The sequence below is a fragment of the Ambystoma mexicanum genome, chromosome 7p (assembly GCF_040938575.1).
Source record: "Ambystoma mexicanum isolate Mex_15411 chromosome 7p, UKY_AmexF1_1, whole genome shotgun sequence".
NCBI classification, from domain to species: domain Eukaryota; kingdom Metazoa; phylum Chordata; class Amphibia; order Caudata; family Ambystomatidae; genus Ambystoma; species Ambystoma mexicanum.
Window position 1 is genome coordinate 578,193,985 of NC_090939.1, and position 18,405 is coordinate 578,212,389.

An 18,405-nucleotide genomic window follows, 5' to 3' on the forward strand; every position below is an offset into this window, starting at 1 on the left:
TAGGTGGATTGCCCTTCTGATGGTGCTGCTGGTGGGGAGGGGTGCAGCACTCCTGAAACACCGCCCCTGTGATGTCCCCCCAGACCCAGGCGGGTCTGGTTTTGAGTTGGCCCGCCATTGTAAGCGTTGCCCCTGTGAGGCCCAAGCTCATTTAATTGCCTCTGGTGCCTTCTGCGGTCCTCCCTTCATCCAGAGGCATTGTGGTGACTGTTGCTGCCAGCGGGGCTGTTAAGCAACATGTAGCGATGCAGCGCTGTGTGCCCCAGGCGGAGAGTGGGCTTGCGCTGCTGCTACGGAGAGCGGGCCTGCGCTGCTGCGTTCTGGGTGGCCAGGGGTCTGTGCGCTGTGGTTGTCCATCAAGAGAGGTCCGCACATTCCCCGTGCCATAGCGCCGTATGCCCCGTCAAGTGGGGCAGACCTGCGTTGCCGCGTTCTGGGCAGCCAGGGGTTTGTTGCGCGGCGGTCGCTGACAAGGAAGGGTCCGCACCCCCTAAGTGAGTGATGCATTCCGTTGGAGTTAGCGGTCGCAGGGAAAGTGATCCGATCCGCTTTCAGGGACTTTGTTTGTAGCACTGGAGGTAACCCCACGACTGTGTCTCTGAGTTCGTTGAAGGGTGTGTGGAAGCTGCTACAGGTCGTCCCGAAGGAAGCTGTTGGGACTGCAGTTTGTTGTGGACTGATGACGTATTGGCTGGTAAAGGCGTTTCCAGCCAGTCACGTGCGAGGGTTTCATGTTCTCATCTCGTTAGAAGCAAACAAGGTTGGATCCAGCTGGTCACTTGTGGGGATTCCACTTTCTCATCCGGTTGGAAGTAAACATGAATGCGTTGGGGGACCGCGTATCTTGGCTTGCGAACTGGCTGATGTTTATTGTCTCTTGCCACGTTCATATGGAAGGAGTTTCTCGTGACATTTGCTGATAGCAAGTTCCTCGCAAGCCTGGTTTTTCATCACGGTTATGGGACATTGGTCAGGTTAGTGTGTGGGTCGTATGTGTGGTAATGAGTGTTTGTGGCATTTGTTTATGTTGTGGCCTAATGTTATCAAGATAGGGGCTAATTTGGGTCCCATTGCAAGGTCCAGTGTAATGTTAGGGACTTTGTTGTCGAAGGCTGTTGTCTGTTCCCTTTGTTTGTCCATTGTTGTGGCCTTTCGTGGGAAAAGGTACCTTTAGTATATGGGTTTGGGTTTTCCTTTGCAACTCCCTGGTGAGGGGGAGGGGGGTTTGTAATGTAATTAATACTGCAATACTGCAAATGCAAATGTCCATTGCCATTGCTGTGTTTCATCTGGGGGGTGGATCGTAGTTTCTGGGTAATGTTAACCGCAAGGAGTGTGGATTGGGGTTTGAACTTATTTATGGAAGAATATGCATTAATGTGACCTTTGTCATTAGGAACACTGTCTTTCATGCAACATTGACATTGTTTGGTGCCCAGGAGTTCATGCCGGTTTGCATCTGTGGGCTGTGCTGGGGGACATCATCTAATTTCTTCACATGTATTATGCAATGTTCTCAGCTTTGAACATGTGGTTGTCATGGTGTTATGCAATCAACTTCCATGTTATTATGCTATGTTTTTTCCATGTCATACTGTTGCATGTTTGATGTTATCAGTGTTCGGGGTGTGAGTGTAGTGTATAGGTGCATGCAAGTAGTTTGGTGTACCTGTGGTCACATGTTTCATGACTGCATTGGGTTCTTAGCGCCTGGTATGTGTGCCATAGCAGTTCTCCATGTCTGTGTGTGAGAGTGCGTGTTGAGCTATTTGACTGTGGGAGTTGTGTACCATGGTGCCCGGTTTGGATACTGGGGTAGGTCGCTATGGCGTGTGTTTGTGGAGTGCTCGGTGTGCCTGTTCTCATTCCGTGTTCTGTTTGTAGTGTCTGGTCTAGTGCCTGGATAGGACACTGTGTTTTGTGGTGTAGCTCAGGGAAATGTTTACTGGTGGTTTCATAGTGCCTGGTTTGGTTCCAGGGTAGGTCGCTATGGTGTTTTGGTCCCAGTTGTGCATTATTCCTGAGTGTGTGGTTGAGGTTGATGTGGTGGTTATGGTGTGGTGTTATGGTCATTAGTGCCTGATGTGTCATCAGGGTAGGTCACTTGTGCATGGGTGTTGTTCTCGGCAGCTGTTTTGCTGCAGTGTATTTCATAGCAGTTGTTTTAACTACAGTTTGGTCGCTATGCCTGAGTTGTGTAGAATTTTCATGTCTTCCGTAGTGCTTGGTCTAAGAGCCGAGGTAGGTCACTATGGGTTGGGGTTTTTAACTTTGCCAGTTTACCTCCTGATCCTGATTTTGGTAAATCTGGTTGTCTTACTGGTGTGTTCAGTAAGGGTGTATTTCTGACAGAGAAAATGGCCAACGGTTTTGTGGTAGTGGAGCAGTATTGTGGACGTGGTTCTTCTTTTTACTGCAGTCAGTGTTGTGCTCCGTGGGTCCCTCGGTTGCTGTTGGGCATTTGTTGTTGCTTCGTTTAGGGGGCAGTTGGTTTGTGCTCCGAGGGGCAGCTCTGATGCTCCGGGGTGGCAGTCCAGAGTGGAAGGTGTTAAGTGCATAGGAGGATAAGTTTCTTAGGTAGTTGTGTTAGTGTTAGCTAACAATAGTGTGGCTAGTGGTGGCAGCCTTAGGTCCTGAGGGGCAGCTCAGGACAGGCGTAAGTGCACTGTTTATTGTTTTTAGGCCTCAAGGTTGTGAACCGAGGGATTTGATGGGTTGTGTTGTGCAGTTAGCGTGATGTTGGCATTTTCTATTTGGGCCGGTTTGCCCTGTGAATGGTTTCCTTTTGTGTGGTTCCTATTAATTGAAGTTGCCAGGGGTTCTATGCATAGGCGGCCACTGTGTTGCAGAATTTCTGGTACTTTGTTGTGTTGGATGTTTAAGGTTTGGTGCTGGTCACGTTACCTTAGTCATTCCTTTGTGTTTCCCTAGGGAGGGAGAGGTGTAGTAATCTGGCTTACAGGGTAGCTGTCTGTTGCAGTGTGTGTGAGGTCATCTGCTAGTGGAATGTTTGGGTGGAATTGTTCTGCTGGGTGACGGTTGGTCAGAGAGCTGTGAGCAGAGAAGATGGGTGTGGGGGTGAGCCCGGTGTTTCCCTTGTGATCTTGTGTCCCCTACCATCCCCGTGTCTTGTTGAGGAGTACAGGACAAGGACAATAAAGACCCTAAGAACTTACCTGGAGTACCGGAAGTCTTCATTACTACACTAACCACATATAGCCAATCGGTGAGCCGGCAGGAGAAAGCCAGCCACCAAAGAAGGCCCACACAAAAGGCCCCTGTTTGTGCACCATTAAGGCTCTCTCCTCTTCACTCCATCGCCGGCAACCTGTGCTTGCAGGTGCTCTTGATTCCTCCCTCTCATGGTCCACGAGGCGGACCTCATTGCATCACGGGTCGCCCCCTGTTGTTCTGGGCATCATTTACAGACTTCTTTACCTTCTCTTCTGAGTGCTTGCCCTTGTGAGCGTAATTTGCCTACTTGGGCATTTTACACTTTACTTGTGTTTTGGTGCTTACCACATCAAGGAAGAGTCACTGCAGATGTTCAATCAGGGCATGTCAGCTTGAGGTAGTTTGGGTTTGTTCAGTCCAGTTTATGGGATTTATTTAAGTTTGTTTCCATTTTGTTTACTAGGAACTTTTTAAAGATGTGTAAAGGCCTTTGTGGTGCTACATTTATGCGCAATTGGAGGAGGCCTGGGATTGGTAAATGTTCCAGCAGTGCTAAATGAAGAGAGCATCGGAGCCTCGGCACAGGCTAGTGAACTTTGCGAGAAGTTGGCGAGCTGGTCAGTGCATGTGAAGAAGGCAATGTCAGATAGGCGCTAAGTGTTGGGATACAAAGTGGTGCTGCAATGGGGTCATCACAATTTGGACATATCCTGGCGGTAAATCCGCCGGGATACCGGCCAAGGCAAATAGTGTTACCGCAACATGGTCTGGCGCTATTAGTGTCGGATCCTGAGTTTCGAGGTTGTAAATCACAATTGTATTTAGAGTCTATAGGACTCTATGGGGCGTTTTTCAGCGCATTTACCACGGCATAAATTGCGCCTTGCTAAATGTGCCAAAAATGGGTGGAAAGTAAGCAGATTTACCTCCAGCTCAAAGCGGGAGGTGAATCTCCCAACGTCTGCCCAAACTCAGGTTTGGGTGGTTTGGTAATGTGGCAGTGATAGCGTTACCGCTGCATTTATATACTGCTCCACCCAACCCGTGATTAGGCCAATGAACTCCTCTGACTTGGGAGCAAATGGTATGGGAATGGTTATGGTGGGTGAAAAGAATATATGGGGTGATCTGTCCAGGTGAGGGGGATGGAATCCAGTTGGGTCTCTGACTAGAACGAGGTATGGATAGCAAATGTTACTGCGAGAAGGGGTGAAAAAGAGGAGACGAGGTGACAAGGAGAAAAAGTAAAAGAAAAGTAAAACAAGTTTTTGTTAGAGCATTTCTACACATTATGCACATTGATTACCCTGCATTGTAGGGTTCTTCAGCAAGGGCCTTACCCGCAGCATAATAGTACAGTACCCCTTTAATGGTGCAATAGTGGATATTTTTTTTCCTATTAAGGCTAACCAAAATGTGCTTGTTCCTCACTGCCAGGGCTTGCTTCGATGAGCTTCAAACCAGGAATATTACACTGTGGCTGGTGCTGGACTATGGTGCAGATTGTATTTACATTCTAGACACAATGGTCAGATTTCGCACAGGTAAGTCCTCAAAGATTTTCCTTTGCATGTTTACTTTATTCTATGCATTATGTGTACAAGCCCAATTCAGTTGTGTGGCAGTTACATCAATACACAAAGAAATACATGTTGCTCATTTTTCACATTTAAGGTCACTTCCATGCTATACTATTAGAATTGCATAGGTCAAAATAATTGGGATAATAGACAATATTGGGCACACAGGATGGTGCTCTGAATGCACCAACAAGCATATGAAGACAGATTTAGGGATGTGATTGATGGTTTGCTGGATGAAGTGGATGAGATGCAGTATTTTGACATTGGCATTTTTTGACGGTGCAAGAGCTGTGAGCAGTGAAGCATTGAGGACTCTGGCTGGTGAGGCAATTGGTCATCTGAGCATTCCCTCTTTATCATGTATCCCTTTGGGACCCAGTTACAACCTTTTTGTTTTGGGTGTCTGCATCTTGCTTCTGCAGCTGCTATAGGCCACTTCTGAATCACATATGAAGGCTTATGAACGTTTTTCTTGCTTCCCCGTTTCTCACTAAATGAGCTCCATCAACAGTGACCAGCTTGTTTAAAATGAACTAAGCAAAACAATATAGGATGATGATATATGCAGAAAACAAGCAACAGTTGAGGAATTTGCAGATCTCAATTACCCGAAGGCATGCATAGCTATACAACATCAGTCTGTAATGACCTCGCTCAATGTTATTAACTAGTCCTGGGTGGGTTTGCTGTCACTGGGTTAGAATGTTGGAGTGGAACGTTGAGGCGGGGGATTTGAAGTATGGACGGTTGGTGGCCAGCCTATCACAGTGGCTGGTGGATGTCTCTATGGACTTGTACTGATATTAATATGTTATTATCTAATCAATAAACTTAAGAAAATCAGCTTTCCTCCAACTGGTTCCTTGAACATTAGTCTTTTCATTGGAGACAAAGATTCTGGACCCCAAGACCACATAATGGAAAGCAAAAGAAACAGAAGCTTTGCAGCACGCAATCTTAACACAGTGAAGCAGCTGTCAAGTGAGTTGTCAGGACACTGGAAGGCTGCAGTAGCAAACGAGAAGAGCTTGGATTTACTGTGAAGTATCCTGTACAACGTGGCAAGAGGGAGCGCTATGCAACAGTCAGCCGGAGAAGAAGAGAAGCTGGAGACATCCACCAGCCTCGGGCCCCAGAAGGTGAGCTACCCCATACTGAGTGGCACGCAAGGGGGCTAGCAGTGAGGGGGCACCTGGTAGCGTGAGGGAGCTCAGTAGTGCTGTGGCTGAAAGGCTTTTCAGCGAGTGTCGCATTTTTGAAAGGCCAATGACTTTGGAGTTACCAATAGGCGGAGGACTCTAAGGGGCACTAGAGGGGCTTTCGTAAGAGCAGTAACGGAGCGGCAGCAAAGTTTACAAGTTTTCTTTTTGCCAAGGAACTGTCCAGCATCTTATAACGTATTGCAGAGTGCCGTTCAGTCATATTTTTAATGGGTCGTTGGGGTACCTGGCGTGAGTGCTAAACCAAGCTAACATCCCGTGGCTCTAGTGCTGGGACGTACGTATCATTAAGGAGTTCTGACCTCCAGGCGAGCACCATGCCAATGATGACGTCCGCTAAGGAAGTAACGGCTGCAGTGGTTGTGACGAGCCAGTCACGTGAGAGGGAGGTCCATTTCACAGATCAGCAAGGTTCTGTGCAGCTCAGGAAGCGGAGAGCTGGAAAGGGCGATTTGGAATCCTGTTCCGGTTATTGTGGTTTGGCGACAGAAGCTTTGGGACTGGAGGACGGTAATGTACTGTACGGAAAAGGTGTAAGCTGGCTGAAAGGAAAGACCATGTATGTACTGAGGTGCCAGTCGTTGCTGCTGTATGTGGCAAATACCGTAAGGAGAAAACATGCCCTACCAAGGGCTGTGCGCATGCAGTGGAAGAGACATGGGAAGAGGATCAGATTGACTGGCGGGTCGATAGGAGCATTGAAGTTTTGAAGGAACTGGACCCTGATTGTTTGAGTTTCTTCAGGAATTTGGCATGCTACAAAAGAGAATACTAGAAGTTAGGTGATGTGGGGACAAATGTGTGTGGTGAGAGGTGGTGGAGATAATAAGTGCTGTGGCCCTTGTTTAGTCTCTTGAAGTCTGTTGGCAGAATTGTTTATGTTCATACTGTTGCATCCGTTATGTATAAGTCTTACTGTTCATGTTCAAGCGAGTATTCAATGGATGCATGTGAGAGTATAGTGGAATGGGTGCAGAAGAAGTATGTTACTTGGGTAGTAACATGAAGTGAGAGTTTTGGGTTTAGAGGGTTGGCATTTCCGTATGGATGCTGACGCTGCACAACCTGCAGTGGTTTGTTTTGTGCAGAGGGTAGCTGAGGTGTTTGATTAACCTGGAGTCTAATAGGTGTGGCGTTTGTGATTAGCCAAGTTTTAAATAGTTGTGGCGAGTTCATTGTATTAGAGGGCTGGCATGCTTTAGGGGTGCTTACGCGGCACAATGTTAATGTGTAGAGGATAGCTGAGGTGTTGTGATTAACCTGGAGTCTAATAGTTGTGGCGTTTGTAATTAGCCAGGGTCCAAATAGAATGTGAGTTCATTGTAGGTTTTTGAAGACCAGCATGGCGCTGGGTGTAAGCTTGTGGAGACCGTAGTGGTTGTTGGATTAAGGTCGTTTTCGGAGACCAGAATGGCTGCTCGGTGACCAGCACTGCGCTAGGTGTGAGATATATATGTTGTTTTTGGAGACCAGCATGGTTGCTGAGTGACTAGCATGGTGCTGGTGTGTGAATGTGTGTTGGGTGACCGACATGTGTGCAGGGTATCTAGGCTGCACTTAGGATGGTGTTCTGCATCGGTTTGGTGTTGGGGTTTTCCTGCCAGTTTTTTTGGCAGTGGTATCTTTTGTTTGAATCATTGCAGGAGGAAGTATGTGTGAGGTTTGGGAGTACGTTTTGGGATTGATAGGTTGGGGGCTGGTTCCTCAGGTTTTGGTTCTGGTTGCTTGGCCTGCAAGCCATATTGGACAGTTACTGCAAGGGTGGAGTGCATCAATTTGGCATGGGTGTGGAGGTATGGAGGAGTTTGTATTACTTTAGGTTGCTGTGATTGGTGGTGAGCTTTTTGTGATTTGAGGTGATTTTCTTTCTTTCCATTTTGGTTGTCTACAGTGCTAAAGGGGGAAGATATGTAATGACCTGGCTCAATGTTATTCACTAGTCCTGGGTGTGTTTGATGTCACTGGGTTAGAATGTTGGAGGGCAACGTTGAGGCTGGGGATTTGAAGTGTAGCCAGTTGGTGGCCAGCCTAGCACAGGGGCTGGTAGATGTCTCTATATACCAGACTTGTACTGATATTAATATGTTCTTATCTAATCAGTAAACCTAAGAACATCAGCTTGGCTCCGACTGGTTCATTGAACATTAGTCTTTTCACAGTCCTTCAATTCATGATCATGGAAGTCTTCTTGCACAGACCCCCTTCCCAGCTACGCAGCTCCTAACCCGTGAATACATTTCTGAGCATGGTGTAGAGGGGCAGGTGAATGCTTTCTCATTAGTTCCCACCCCCTCACCATAACTAAGGAGTCACAATGTAACTGAAGGACCAAGACAAACATGTACCTAAAGATAAAGTAATCATGAATACATAGAAGATGAAGCAACTTACTGACCAATAACTGTAAATATGCAGTAACACAATGTAGAAGAGACATATAGAGGCTTGCTATAAAGGTATTTATGTCATGGTAAGGACGGCCATGATAGTAAAATGCATGATCGGCTCGTGTCCGATTCAGCCAAGCTACCTCAGAGACAGACCAAGGCTGCAGAATCAGGAGATGCTGGAAAATCCTGTGTGCAGAACAAGAAGGCTATGTTGGTCAAGGGTCACAGAAGCCATTTTAAGGCATAAGGGGAGTTAACCAGGATAAGCTATGAACGAAGGGCACATTTCTCTTAGATTAAAGAAGAAGAACACATTTGCAAGAGCCAAGTATTGGACAATTAAAAGTGCAGAAAGTTCATATAAAATGGAGTGAGCAAGTCTCCAGAGACCAAAAGGATAACAAATAAAAAGAAAGGATCCCAAGTTGAGACTGCGCCCAGTTTTTTCAACAAGTGTTTTATTATATTGGTGCCCTTTGTGATGACACGTGTTTCGGTCCCTCATGGACCTTTCTCAAATCAGGGCTGATTTTATATATCAATCAAAAGAAAAGGTCACAAAATTATAAAGATATTTTCAAAATAATATGAAAGCAAAATTATAGAAATAACAGAAGTGTTCATTCACATGTTTAACTAATTATGACAATAGTTGATGGGTTAAAGCAAACCATAATAAATAACAGTTATTAAATCAAAGTAAACCAAAATGCCAGACAAAAAATGGAATGGGGAATAGGGAGGAATGTCGGGGGTCAAGAGATAGGCAAAACCACATTTTCGTTAGTCAATCCTACATGTAGTATCACATCGAAAATCAAGGAAAATTGGATTCAAGTTGTCTCTTTTACCTTACTTTCATCTACTGCCCCTTATGGGTTAAAGCAAATAGTAGTCTCTCTTCGAGTCTCGGGTTAGATCCCTTCGAAAAAATACAAATCAAACAAAGATGTCACCTCCAATTATGTGTGCTGGCTCACCATAGGTATCACCTAATATTGCAAGATAGTAATTCTGTAACTCCCCAAGGTAATTGTGTTTCTTTTAGTTCTTAAGCGTTAAAAAATATTCTGAATCCTATGCGTTATCCATCAATTTCATACATACATTTTTGAGAAAATAATGCCCTTTCATTGCCTTTCCATATCCTATTCCTTTTATAGAAGTATTAATTAAGCTTTACAAATCATTCTTAACTGACTGTGTATTCTGGCTTTTATAAATGCTCTGATAAGAAAACGTGTGCGCACGTTAACGCCGCTCACAGCAGGACAATAATAGTGCTGCAGAGCGTTCATGACTTAGTGCCAAAGGAACGACAGGCATTTCTATCCAGCGCAGCGTGTGCTACACTTGCAGGACGGTCTCTTACCTGACAGCCTTATTCTGGCGTCTAATCGCGTGCCATGGATTCTCCTGAGGGGGCAGCGATCGGCGCCTAATCCCTCATTATTGTGTTTGTGTTGTCATGGAAACGGATCCTAGCCCTGGTCCGTTTTCTAATTGAATGACAGCATGTCTCCTATGTTCTCTTGGTGGCCATTTTAAGCTAGTGTTTATAACGTTACTCTGGTGTATTTCGGACATGTTTTGTATTCAATTTCATTCGCCATATCTTTTGATATGTTTTCTGAAATTACTAAAATTTACTATGCCATGTACTGCATCATTCCGAGAATAAATTAACAATGTTAAATATTAACGAAAACTTTTTAAGAAACCGTATTTTTTACAAATACGTAATGGTTGCATGCATGTCAATAATGGGTTCTAGTCTCTTTAAGTGGGTTATTATTAGACAAGTAACCGCTTAGGGGTCGTTGTCTAATATTATTGTGTGACTGTTGTCATTCCCTATGAGTGCCAGTAAGTGCATTACAATTCTCTTATGAAAATACAATGCTAGAATGCCATACTGAAACCTGTGTAGAGAGATAAGTACAAGTATACACATTACAAAATATTCATGGTAGTTCATTTGGATAAATAAAGTAATGCAAGAGAAATGGGTCCTCTAAAGAAAGGACACCATTTAATTATCTGTGTTTAATCCAAGTACTGTAGAGTTCAGTTTGCAAATCATTCTCGCTTCCGCTTGCCTTACTTTCTTTTCTTTATTTCCACCTCTTCTGCCTATTGAGATCTTCTCAAGGCCAATAAATCGATATTCAGCTTTGTTAGCCATCTGATATTTTTCCTGCCAATGGCAGGCCAATGGTAGTCTCAGATCTTGGCTGCCAATTTTGGCTAGATGTTCTCTGACTCGTATCCTAAGTTCTCTGATTGTGCTACCAATGTAGACCAATTTGCAAACACATATAATTTCATACACTACATAGTTTGATCTGCAGTTGATTGGTTGTAAAATGTTCAGTGTTTTATTATTAGTGCCAGTAAATGTGTCCATTTTGTTGTGTGGAAATTTGCACATTGTGCATGTAGCACACTTTCTAAAGCCATTTATAGATGTTTTAAGCCAGTTCGTTGGTTCTTCCCTAGTCAGGTCTGGTAGATTTGATGGACTCAATTTGTTCTTTATGGTTGGTGCCTTTTTTGTATATAATCCTTGGTTTATTGTCCACATTATTCATGGTGTTCTCGTCCAATTTGAGAAGGTGCCAGTGTTTTGCTAGTATTTTGTACAAATTTCTGTGGTCACTAGTGTATTTGATGATAAAGCCTATTGTTGGTTCCTCCATCCCTTTAGTCTTTGGTGTTAGTGTATGCTCTTGAGTTAGTGTTGAGCTTTTTTCTAATGCTCTTTTGACACATTGTTCTGTATAACCTCTTTCCAGAAACCTGGATGTTAATAGAGTGCATTTCTTCTCGAAGTGTCCATTTGTTTGGCAATTTCCTCTTGCTCTTATAAATTCACCTGTAGGTATGTTCAAGATTGTTGGTCTATAGTGGCAGCTTCCTGCGTGGAGAGTTCAATTCACTTCCGTTGGTTTCCGGTATGTATGGGTTCTGATCTGATTGTGGTCAATGTATATTGTGAGATCGAGAAAATTGCAGTTGCCCGTAAATTGTATTCCCATTTGATTTGATTGATTCTGTCTTTGAAGTCTGTAAAGTCTGAGGTTGTACCTTTCCATATTATTAATACATTGTCGATGTATCTCATCCAATGCACAAGTTCTCTCTCATATGCATTGTCTTTGTAGATGATTGTGTCTTCAAACAGGCCCATAAAGATGTTAGCTAGGGCCGGGGCATATTTGGTGCCCATAGCTACGCCCTTAGTTTGTCTGAAAAAGTTATTGTCGAAGTTGAAGATATTACTTTTAAAGGACTGTTCCAACATTTCTTTCACCATTTGAATTTGTAGGTACATCGATGCAGAATCCTCCTTAAAGGTGTGATCAATTGCTTTCAAGGCCCATGTATGCTGGATCAATGTATAAAGTGCGCATACATCCAAAGTTGCAAGTTGATTATTGCTTTCCCAATTTATGCTTCTTAACTTTAGGATGACATCTGTAGTGTCCTTTATATATGCCTTCAATCTCATTGCTCTTGGTCTTAGGATGTTATCCAAATATTGAGAAATGGTCTCTGTTGCCCAGCCTATTCCGCTGAGGATAGGTCGTCCTTCTGGTATATGTTCGTATCTCTTATGTACCTTGGGCAAAAAATACATGATTGGTATCGTGGGTTCTTTAATTGTGAGAAAACTCCTTTCATCGTCTGTAAGTAGACCTTTGTGGTGCCAGATCTTAATTTGTTGCTCCAAGTTAAGTACTATTTGTTTCGTTGGATTAGAGAGTAGTATTTCGTAACAATCTGGGGTACTCAAATGCTTTCTTGCCATTTCCAAGTAGTCTCTTCTTGTTCCTATGTGGTCAAGTCATGTTTGGTTCTAGTTTGTTGTCTTTTCCAATCCGTCTGATACAATTCTTGTGATACTGCCTTGTAGAAGGTGTCTAGAACCAAACATAACTTGACCACACAGGAAGAAGAAGCTCTTCGGACTCTAGAGACTGACCGCTCAGTTGTGATAAAAGAAGCAGACAAGGGGGGAAACATTGTCATTATAAATAGAGAAGACTACTTGGAAATGGCAAGAAAGCATTTGAGTACCCCAGATTGTTACGAAATACTACTCTCTAATCCAACAAAACAAACATTTTCGTTATAAAGACTGCATACCGACCAATAAGATACTTATGTTGTGGCCTCAAGAGGGTTCACTGTCAAAAATAATATTGCAGCATATGGCGACATATTTGCATGCCACGGATAAGTGAAAAAAGTTACAGAAAATGCTAGCTGTTTTAAAGTTCTGGAAGGGTTTTCATGTTTTTCCGAAACTATCTCATGTTTTTATCCAACCATAGAGTGCTTGGCAGGGAATTCCACTACATAGCTGCCAAACAGGGAAATGCTCTACCCAATCCTTTGGCCCTTCTGGCCTTGAGGGAGCTGATCAGACCAGTGTTGGATGAGCGCAGAGCTCGTTTAGTCTCATGTAAAGTGGTGCTCGCCTTTAGGTAAGCTGGAGCCTTGCCGTACAAGCATTTATGCACAAACGTAACTGTCTTAAAGTGAATCTGGGCTTGGATAGGCAGCCAGTGTATAGCCAGCCTTGCGGCTGAGATGTGTTCACGCCGTGAGATACCCGTAACAATACGCACTGCGTCATTCTGAATGGTCTGTAGTTGCTGCAGGGATTTTTTGCAGGCCCCCTAGCAGCAATCCCTTACAATAATCTAGGCAAGAGAGAATAATCCTGCAAGCCACTGACATGCAGTTATCCTCGGAAATGAAAGGCTTAATTTTTTTAGAAGTTTCAAATGATAGTGACAGTTTCTAGATATATAGTTAGACTGAGTTTCAGCACTAAGAGAGGAGTCAAAAAGTGCCCACAGTTTTAACCTTTCCTGTCACTAGGATATTGCAGTTCTTGATACTAAAGGAAGAGTACTCTCTCCTTAGTTTTGCTCGTGCCTGGGAACTTCTGAATAGCAATAGCTCGGTTTTAGCACCATTTATACAGAGCCATTTGTTCGATGATCTCATAAATGATGTTCAAATTTATCGTGTCAGCTTTGTGATTCCCGCTGTATGGTGCAGATTGAAGCACGAGAAGGATTTGAGTATGAGAGAGGATCACAACAGCCCCGTAGGGAGCTTCAAGGGATGCCGAGAGTATCAACATGGGCTGATGAGTGAGAGAAAGAAGATTTGTGGACAAGGTTTGGAAATATGTATAGGCAGATGAGGGATAAAGAATGGTTTAAAACCAAAGAGAATACAGAAGGATCCTTGTTAAAGGAAAAGGGACGAAGGTCGGATGATGTCATAACAGACGATCACAGGACACTTTACTTAAGTAGATTACATCTTGATGAAGCAGAAAAGGATAATAGCCAAGTTGGGGCATAATAATGTCAGACAGAGAAAGGGAAGAAAATGAAAGAGCCCAAAGGGAGAGTGCATGCAGATTTTTCAAAAAGAATCACGCGCAGTCAAAGGGGTCAAATGGTCAGATCTAGAGTACCCCGAAGGGAGAACACAAGAATCGATAATATTTGCTGATTGATCAAAAGCACGATCGCACAGTACAGGGGATATATCCCCGCCTTATGTCAGCAGACTAAGGGCACTACCAGGATGGAGACAAACGGGTGAGACTAGCCCCGCCTGGAAATCAAGAAGTATTGGTGGGTATGATTATGGATTGGGACTTTCACAATTCCCATTGATAGAGAAAGGGGGAGGGGGAACATGTAGCACAGTTTGTTGTAAATTGCATTGTGTGCCAGAAATGTACTCCAGGGCACACTTTGTGAACAGTAAGAGAAGCAATTCCTAGACCCAATGGCCCATTTTAGCATCTACATATAGATTATGTGGATATGCTGCAGACATGCAACGGCTATAGAATATATGCTGGTCGTAGTATGTCCTTTATCTAGATGGAATGAGGATTGAGGCAGGTCCATGTACACACCCTGATGCCTCGTGTGCCGCTAAGTTCCTTATATGCCAGGTGTTCCCCAGGTGCGGGGCGAGTGAGGATTTGCGTTATGACAATGGACCGCATTTTGTAAATGAAGTGTTTGAACAGATAGTTATCCTATTAGGTATTAAGCAAATGTTTTCTTCCACTTGTCACCGACAGGCAAACAGCGTCTGTGAGAGATTAAGCAGACTACTAAAGGAAAGAATAACAAAGCCCAAGATGTCCTTAAAAAAAGGATAGCTACATTGCCTTCCCCTTGCCCTGTATGCGCTGAGAAATCAGCCCGGCTCAGATCCCCATCTAACTCATCATGAGTTTGTGACTGGATGCTGTATGAGAACCCCACTTGCTCCTCCAACTAGAGTAAGAACTGATGCCCACAGTGTAGGGAAGGAATTAGGTGACGAGATGCATGATTACCGAACAACAATGACTACAAATGTTCTTTCATGTCTCAACAGGTTAAGAGCAGATGGGAGGGGTAAAAAAGAAGAACTAAATACAATCAACCCCTTGAAACAGAAGAATTTCTAAAGCTCCCAAGTCTGTATACAGGGGACCAGGTGCTAGTGCGCAAATGTGTGCATACCTGGCGTATGCCTCACTTTGAGGGTCCACATGAAGTGGAAGAAGTTAGCCCCACAGCTCTGAAGTTGAAACGATGAAGTGCATGGCTGCACCTACACAACATCAAACCATATAAAGGCGAAACACTGACCCCTCCTACTGATGCCCACAGTGAAGCAAGAGAAAGAGTTTGCGCATGCTGACTCGTTCGATGACCAGAATAAGGACAAGGAAAATGTCAAACATATCAGTACTATAAAATAGGGGTTAACGTTTTCCAAATTCGATAAGGAGAAAATAGACTTGCAGCTATCCTGGCCTTTTTTAGAAAGAACAAATGAGAAAATGAGAAGAAAATCCAGAGTTTGAAGAGAAAAAAACAGTGGGCTTCATTCCGAGTACGGCGCTAACCAATGGCACTATTAACGCCTTGGTTGACGCCGTACCCGGACCGGCAGCGCCTTGGCGGATGGCGGAATTACCGCCCCATTCCATGGTTGGCGGGGCGGTAATTCCCCATTCACCAGGGCTCTTCCCCATTCCCAAATGAGCCCCCATAGGGCTCAATGGGAATGGGGAAGATGCAAATAACGGTGACCGTTCATTACGGTCACCGTTATTGGCTTGGAGGCCCCTTTGCGCCCTCGACTTTAACACCTGCTCAAAGCAGGCGTTAAGGGCGAGGGCGCAAAGGGAACTCGGAGTATGGCGGTAAGGGATCACCGCCACCGGTCTCGTTACCGGTGGCCGCTATCCCTTACCACCATACTCGGAATGAGGCCCAGTATCTTTCATCATTTAAACTACGGGTTATAGTGACAATACACACACACTTGTATGCCAGTTTTTCTTACATATTACAGTCTTATCCAGCTCTGATACAAAGAGGTGTAAACATCACTATGTTTTTCTGAGATCCCAAGAACAATTATATTGTTTAGAGGGTGATAATCCCAAATATATTGCAGTTTCTGATATAAAAGTGAATTTATAAAGAATAACAGAGTTACATATTGAAGTGAAAACAAAATGGGGAGGTTTCAAAATATAACAGATGCATTGCCATCAAGAAAGTTAACAGGCTTTCATGGAATATTGATGGTGATATAATTTGGTATTATGATTTGTGTTTTTTCAATGAGACATCTATTATCGACCGGATAGAGCTGGACATAGCCTGTTTTACAATATAACTAGGAGTCTATTGTAATTTTTGAATGAGAAGTTGGGGTGGATCATGAAAATATAAATACATATCTCGACAATTTGGTTAATTAAAAAAATATCTATGGTATCAGCACATGAAAAAGGTGGGAATAAGAATGTCAGATGAAAGGTGCTATGTATGTTCCCTTATACTTTATGCTTTGGAAACCGCTAAAATATTCATAGCACAGAAGTATCAAGGAAAAAGGCACATTGCCTGACGCACCTTACACTTTGCCTAACCAGAGAACAATTCCAAGGCAAAACAGCATCCATAGTGTAGATGGATAAAAATAAATCCCAGAAAGAAGACAATTATGTGCAAGACACAAAGTCAAGAGATCAGCACGAAATGATGCATCAAATAATACAATATGAACAGCCTGGAATACATGGGGCAGGAATCAAAATTGAAGAAAACAAGATGTTACAATGCAAAGGCAAGAGCAAGGAGGAAATAGGAGCATGTTGGGAAAGAGGGCAGTTACAAATTAAAGGAACAGTGTTGACTCCAGGAGGATAGACTGATGGATTGATTGTGTGCAAAGCAATGGCATTAATGGGCAAATGGGGAAGAGGTTGTGGTCAGCGCAGAAAAAGAATGCAAGGACCAATGGCCTAATATTACAAGATTGTTAACATGGGTCGACGATGAGGGGGGAACATTGCAGATACTATGCATGAAAAATGTGTCCTTATGCTTCAGAAATAATGGCATGATAAAAGTTGGAGTGAATCTCAGGTGTGGTCGAGTCTTTGATTAACCAGGCATGGGGTAAGGAACAGTGGTCCTAATGCTTCATTATTGGGTCTGTGGACCATGAGCATACATAAAGCTACCACTAGAATGGAGAGGAGTTTGTTCATTGGTATTGGTAAGCATACCGGTCTTAATAGTACCACAAAGTGACCTGCAGATTGTAGACTTTCCGAAGATGGATAAGACAAAAGGGAGAGAATTATTTCTGTGCAGAATCAGTAGAACCCTATTGTGATATGCCAGATACGCACACATTGCTCAGCAGAACAGCAGTGATATTTAGATCTAGAATTCTGCCACGAGTCCAGGCTACAGTGAACTCCAAGTGGTTAAAAATCACTAGATGGGAGCTGCTGCAGATGATTAAAACACCAATAAAAGAATGTAATGCAATCAGAGTAGAAATGAGGGCAATTAGGCGGATTGCCCTCCAGAACAGGTATCTCCTGGACTTAATTACAGCAATAGAAGGAGGCCAGAGCACCAAGATCGGGATCTTGCGGTACATTCATACCTTCCCATGATGAAGAAATTGTAACCTTAACAGAAACAATAACGATGTTATCAATCCTGCACACGAAGATGGTGGAGGAAGTAGACGAAATTGAGGATGACGATTGGTTTACATCTCTGTTTTTGTGGATTCCAACCCATTTGGTGAATGCCTTCAAGCTACTTGGAGAAATAATAGTGTTTGTGTTGCTAAGATTTAGTCTTATAAGGATCGTATTGGCACAATGCCAGAAGACAGCCAAGAAAGCTATTGGAATGAAGTTAATGATTGATATAGATTCTAAAACTGATGAACAAATGCAAGATGAGGAAAGCACTCGTAAGAACATAAGGAAAAGTCCTGTTGAACCTACAGGAACAAAGTTCTACTATCCCAAGGATCATAAGAATTTAGGACGGTGGATATTCTGTCCACCATCAGGAAAGGACTGCCATATGACATGCAGTGTGGATGAACATATAAAGAATGCAAGACACCTGAGGGGGGTGAAAAAGATATGGATTCCAAAGGAACGATTGTGTGAAGAGATGATAAAGGAGAATGCAAAAGAGAATGAAGAGAGGAATGTGGTCAAGGACTTGGCGGAGGGGGGAATGTATAGGAGCAGTTGGATGCTTTCTCACTAGTTCCCACCCCACACCACTGTCCTATTGGAATAGTAGGAGAAGAGCTATAAATGGGACCCCATGTGTTGTTTCGATACCTCATTGCGTGCATGAGAGACGCTATGCACTCAGACATCCGTATAGAATGTACCCTCACACTGAGCAAGGGGAAGGACGTCAGCACGCACCAATGAACATCATGGAACGATAAATGAAATTGAAGGAAGACAGAGGGCCTCATTACACGGATGGTGCTAAGGGATTACCGGCACCGGTAAGGGCACCGGTGCCGGTAATCCCTTAGCGCCATACTACGAGGTCTCTCAGCGGGTCCTGTCCTTAACGTGTGGCCAGACCACACGTTAAGGAAGGGACCCGCTGAGGGACTTTAGGGCAAATAATGGTACCGCTAATAGTGGTA

The 18,405-nt window shown here is 43.8% G+C and overlaps 1 protein-coding gene across 2 annotated transcripts in view; it reads left to right on the forward strand.

Moving 5' to 3' along the window:
• Positions 1-18,405, forward strand: part of CNGA3 (cyclic nucleotide gated channel subunit alpha 3) — a 645,151-nt gene that overhangs the window by 583,019 nt on the left and 43,727 nt on the right. For both annotated transcript variants that reach the window (XM_069636583.1, XM_069636584.1), the window contains one exon: positions 4,612-4,718. In XM_069636583.1, the coding sequence (XP_069492684.1) occupies positions 4,612-4,718 (107 nt within the window). The remainder of the gene's footprint in view (positions 1-4,611; positions 4,719-18,405) is intronic.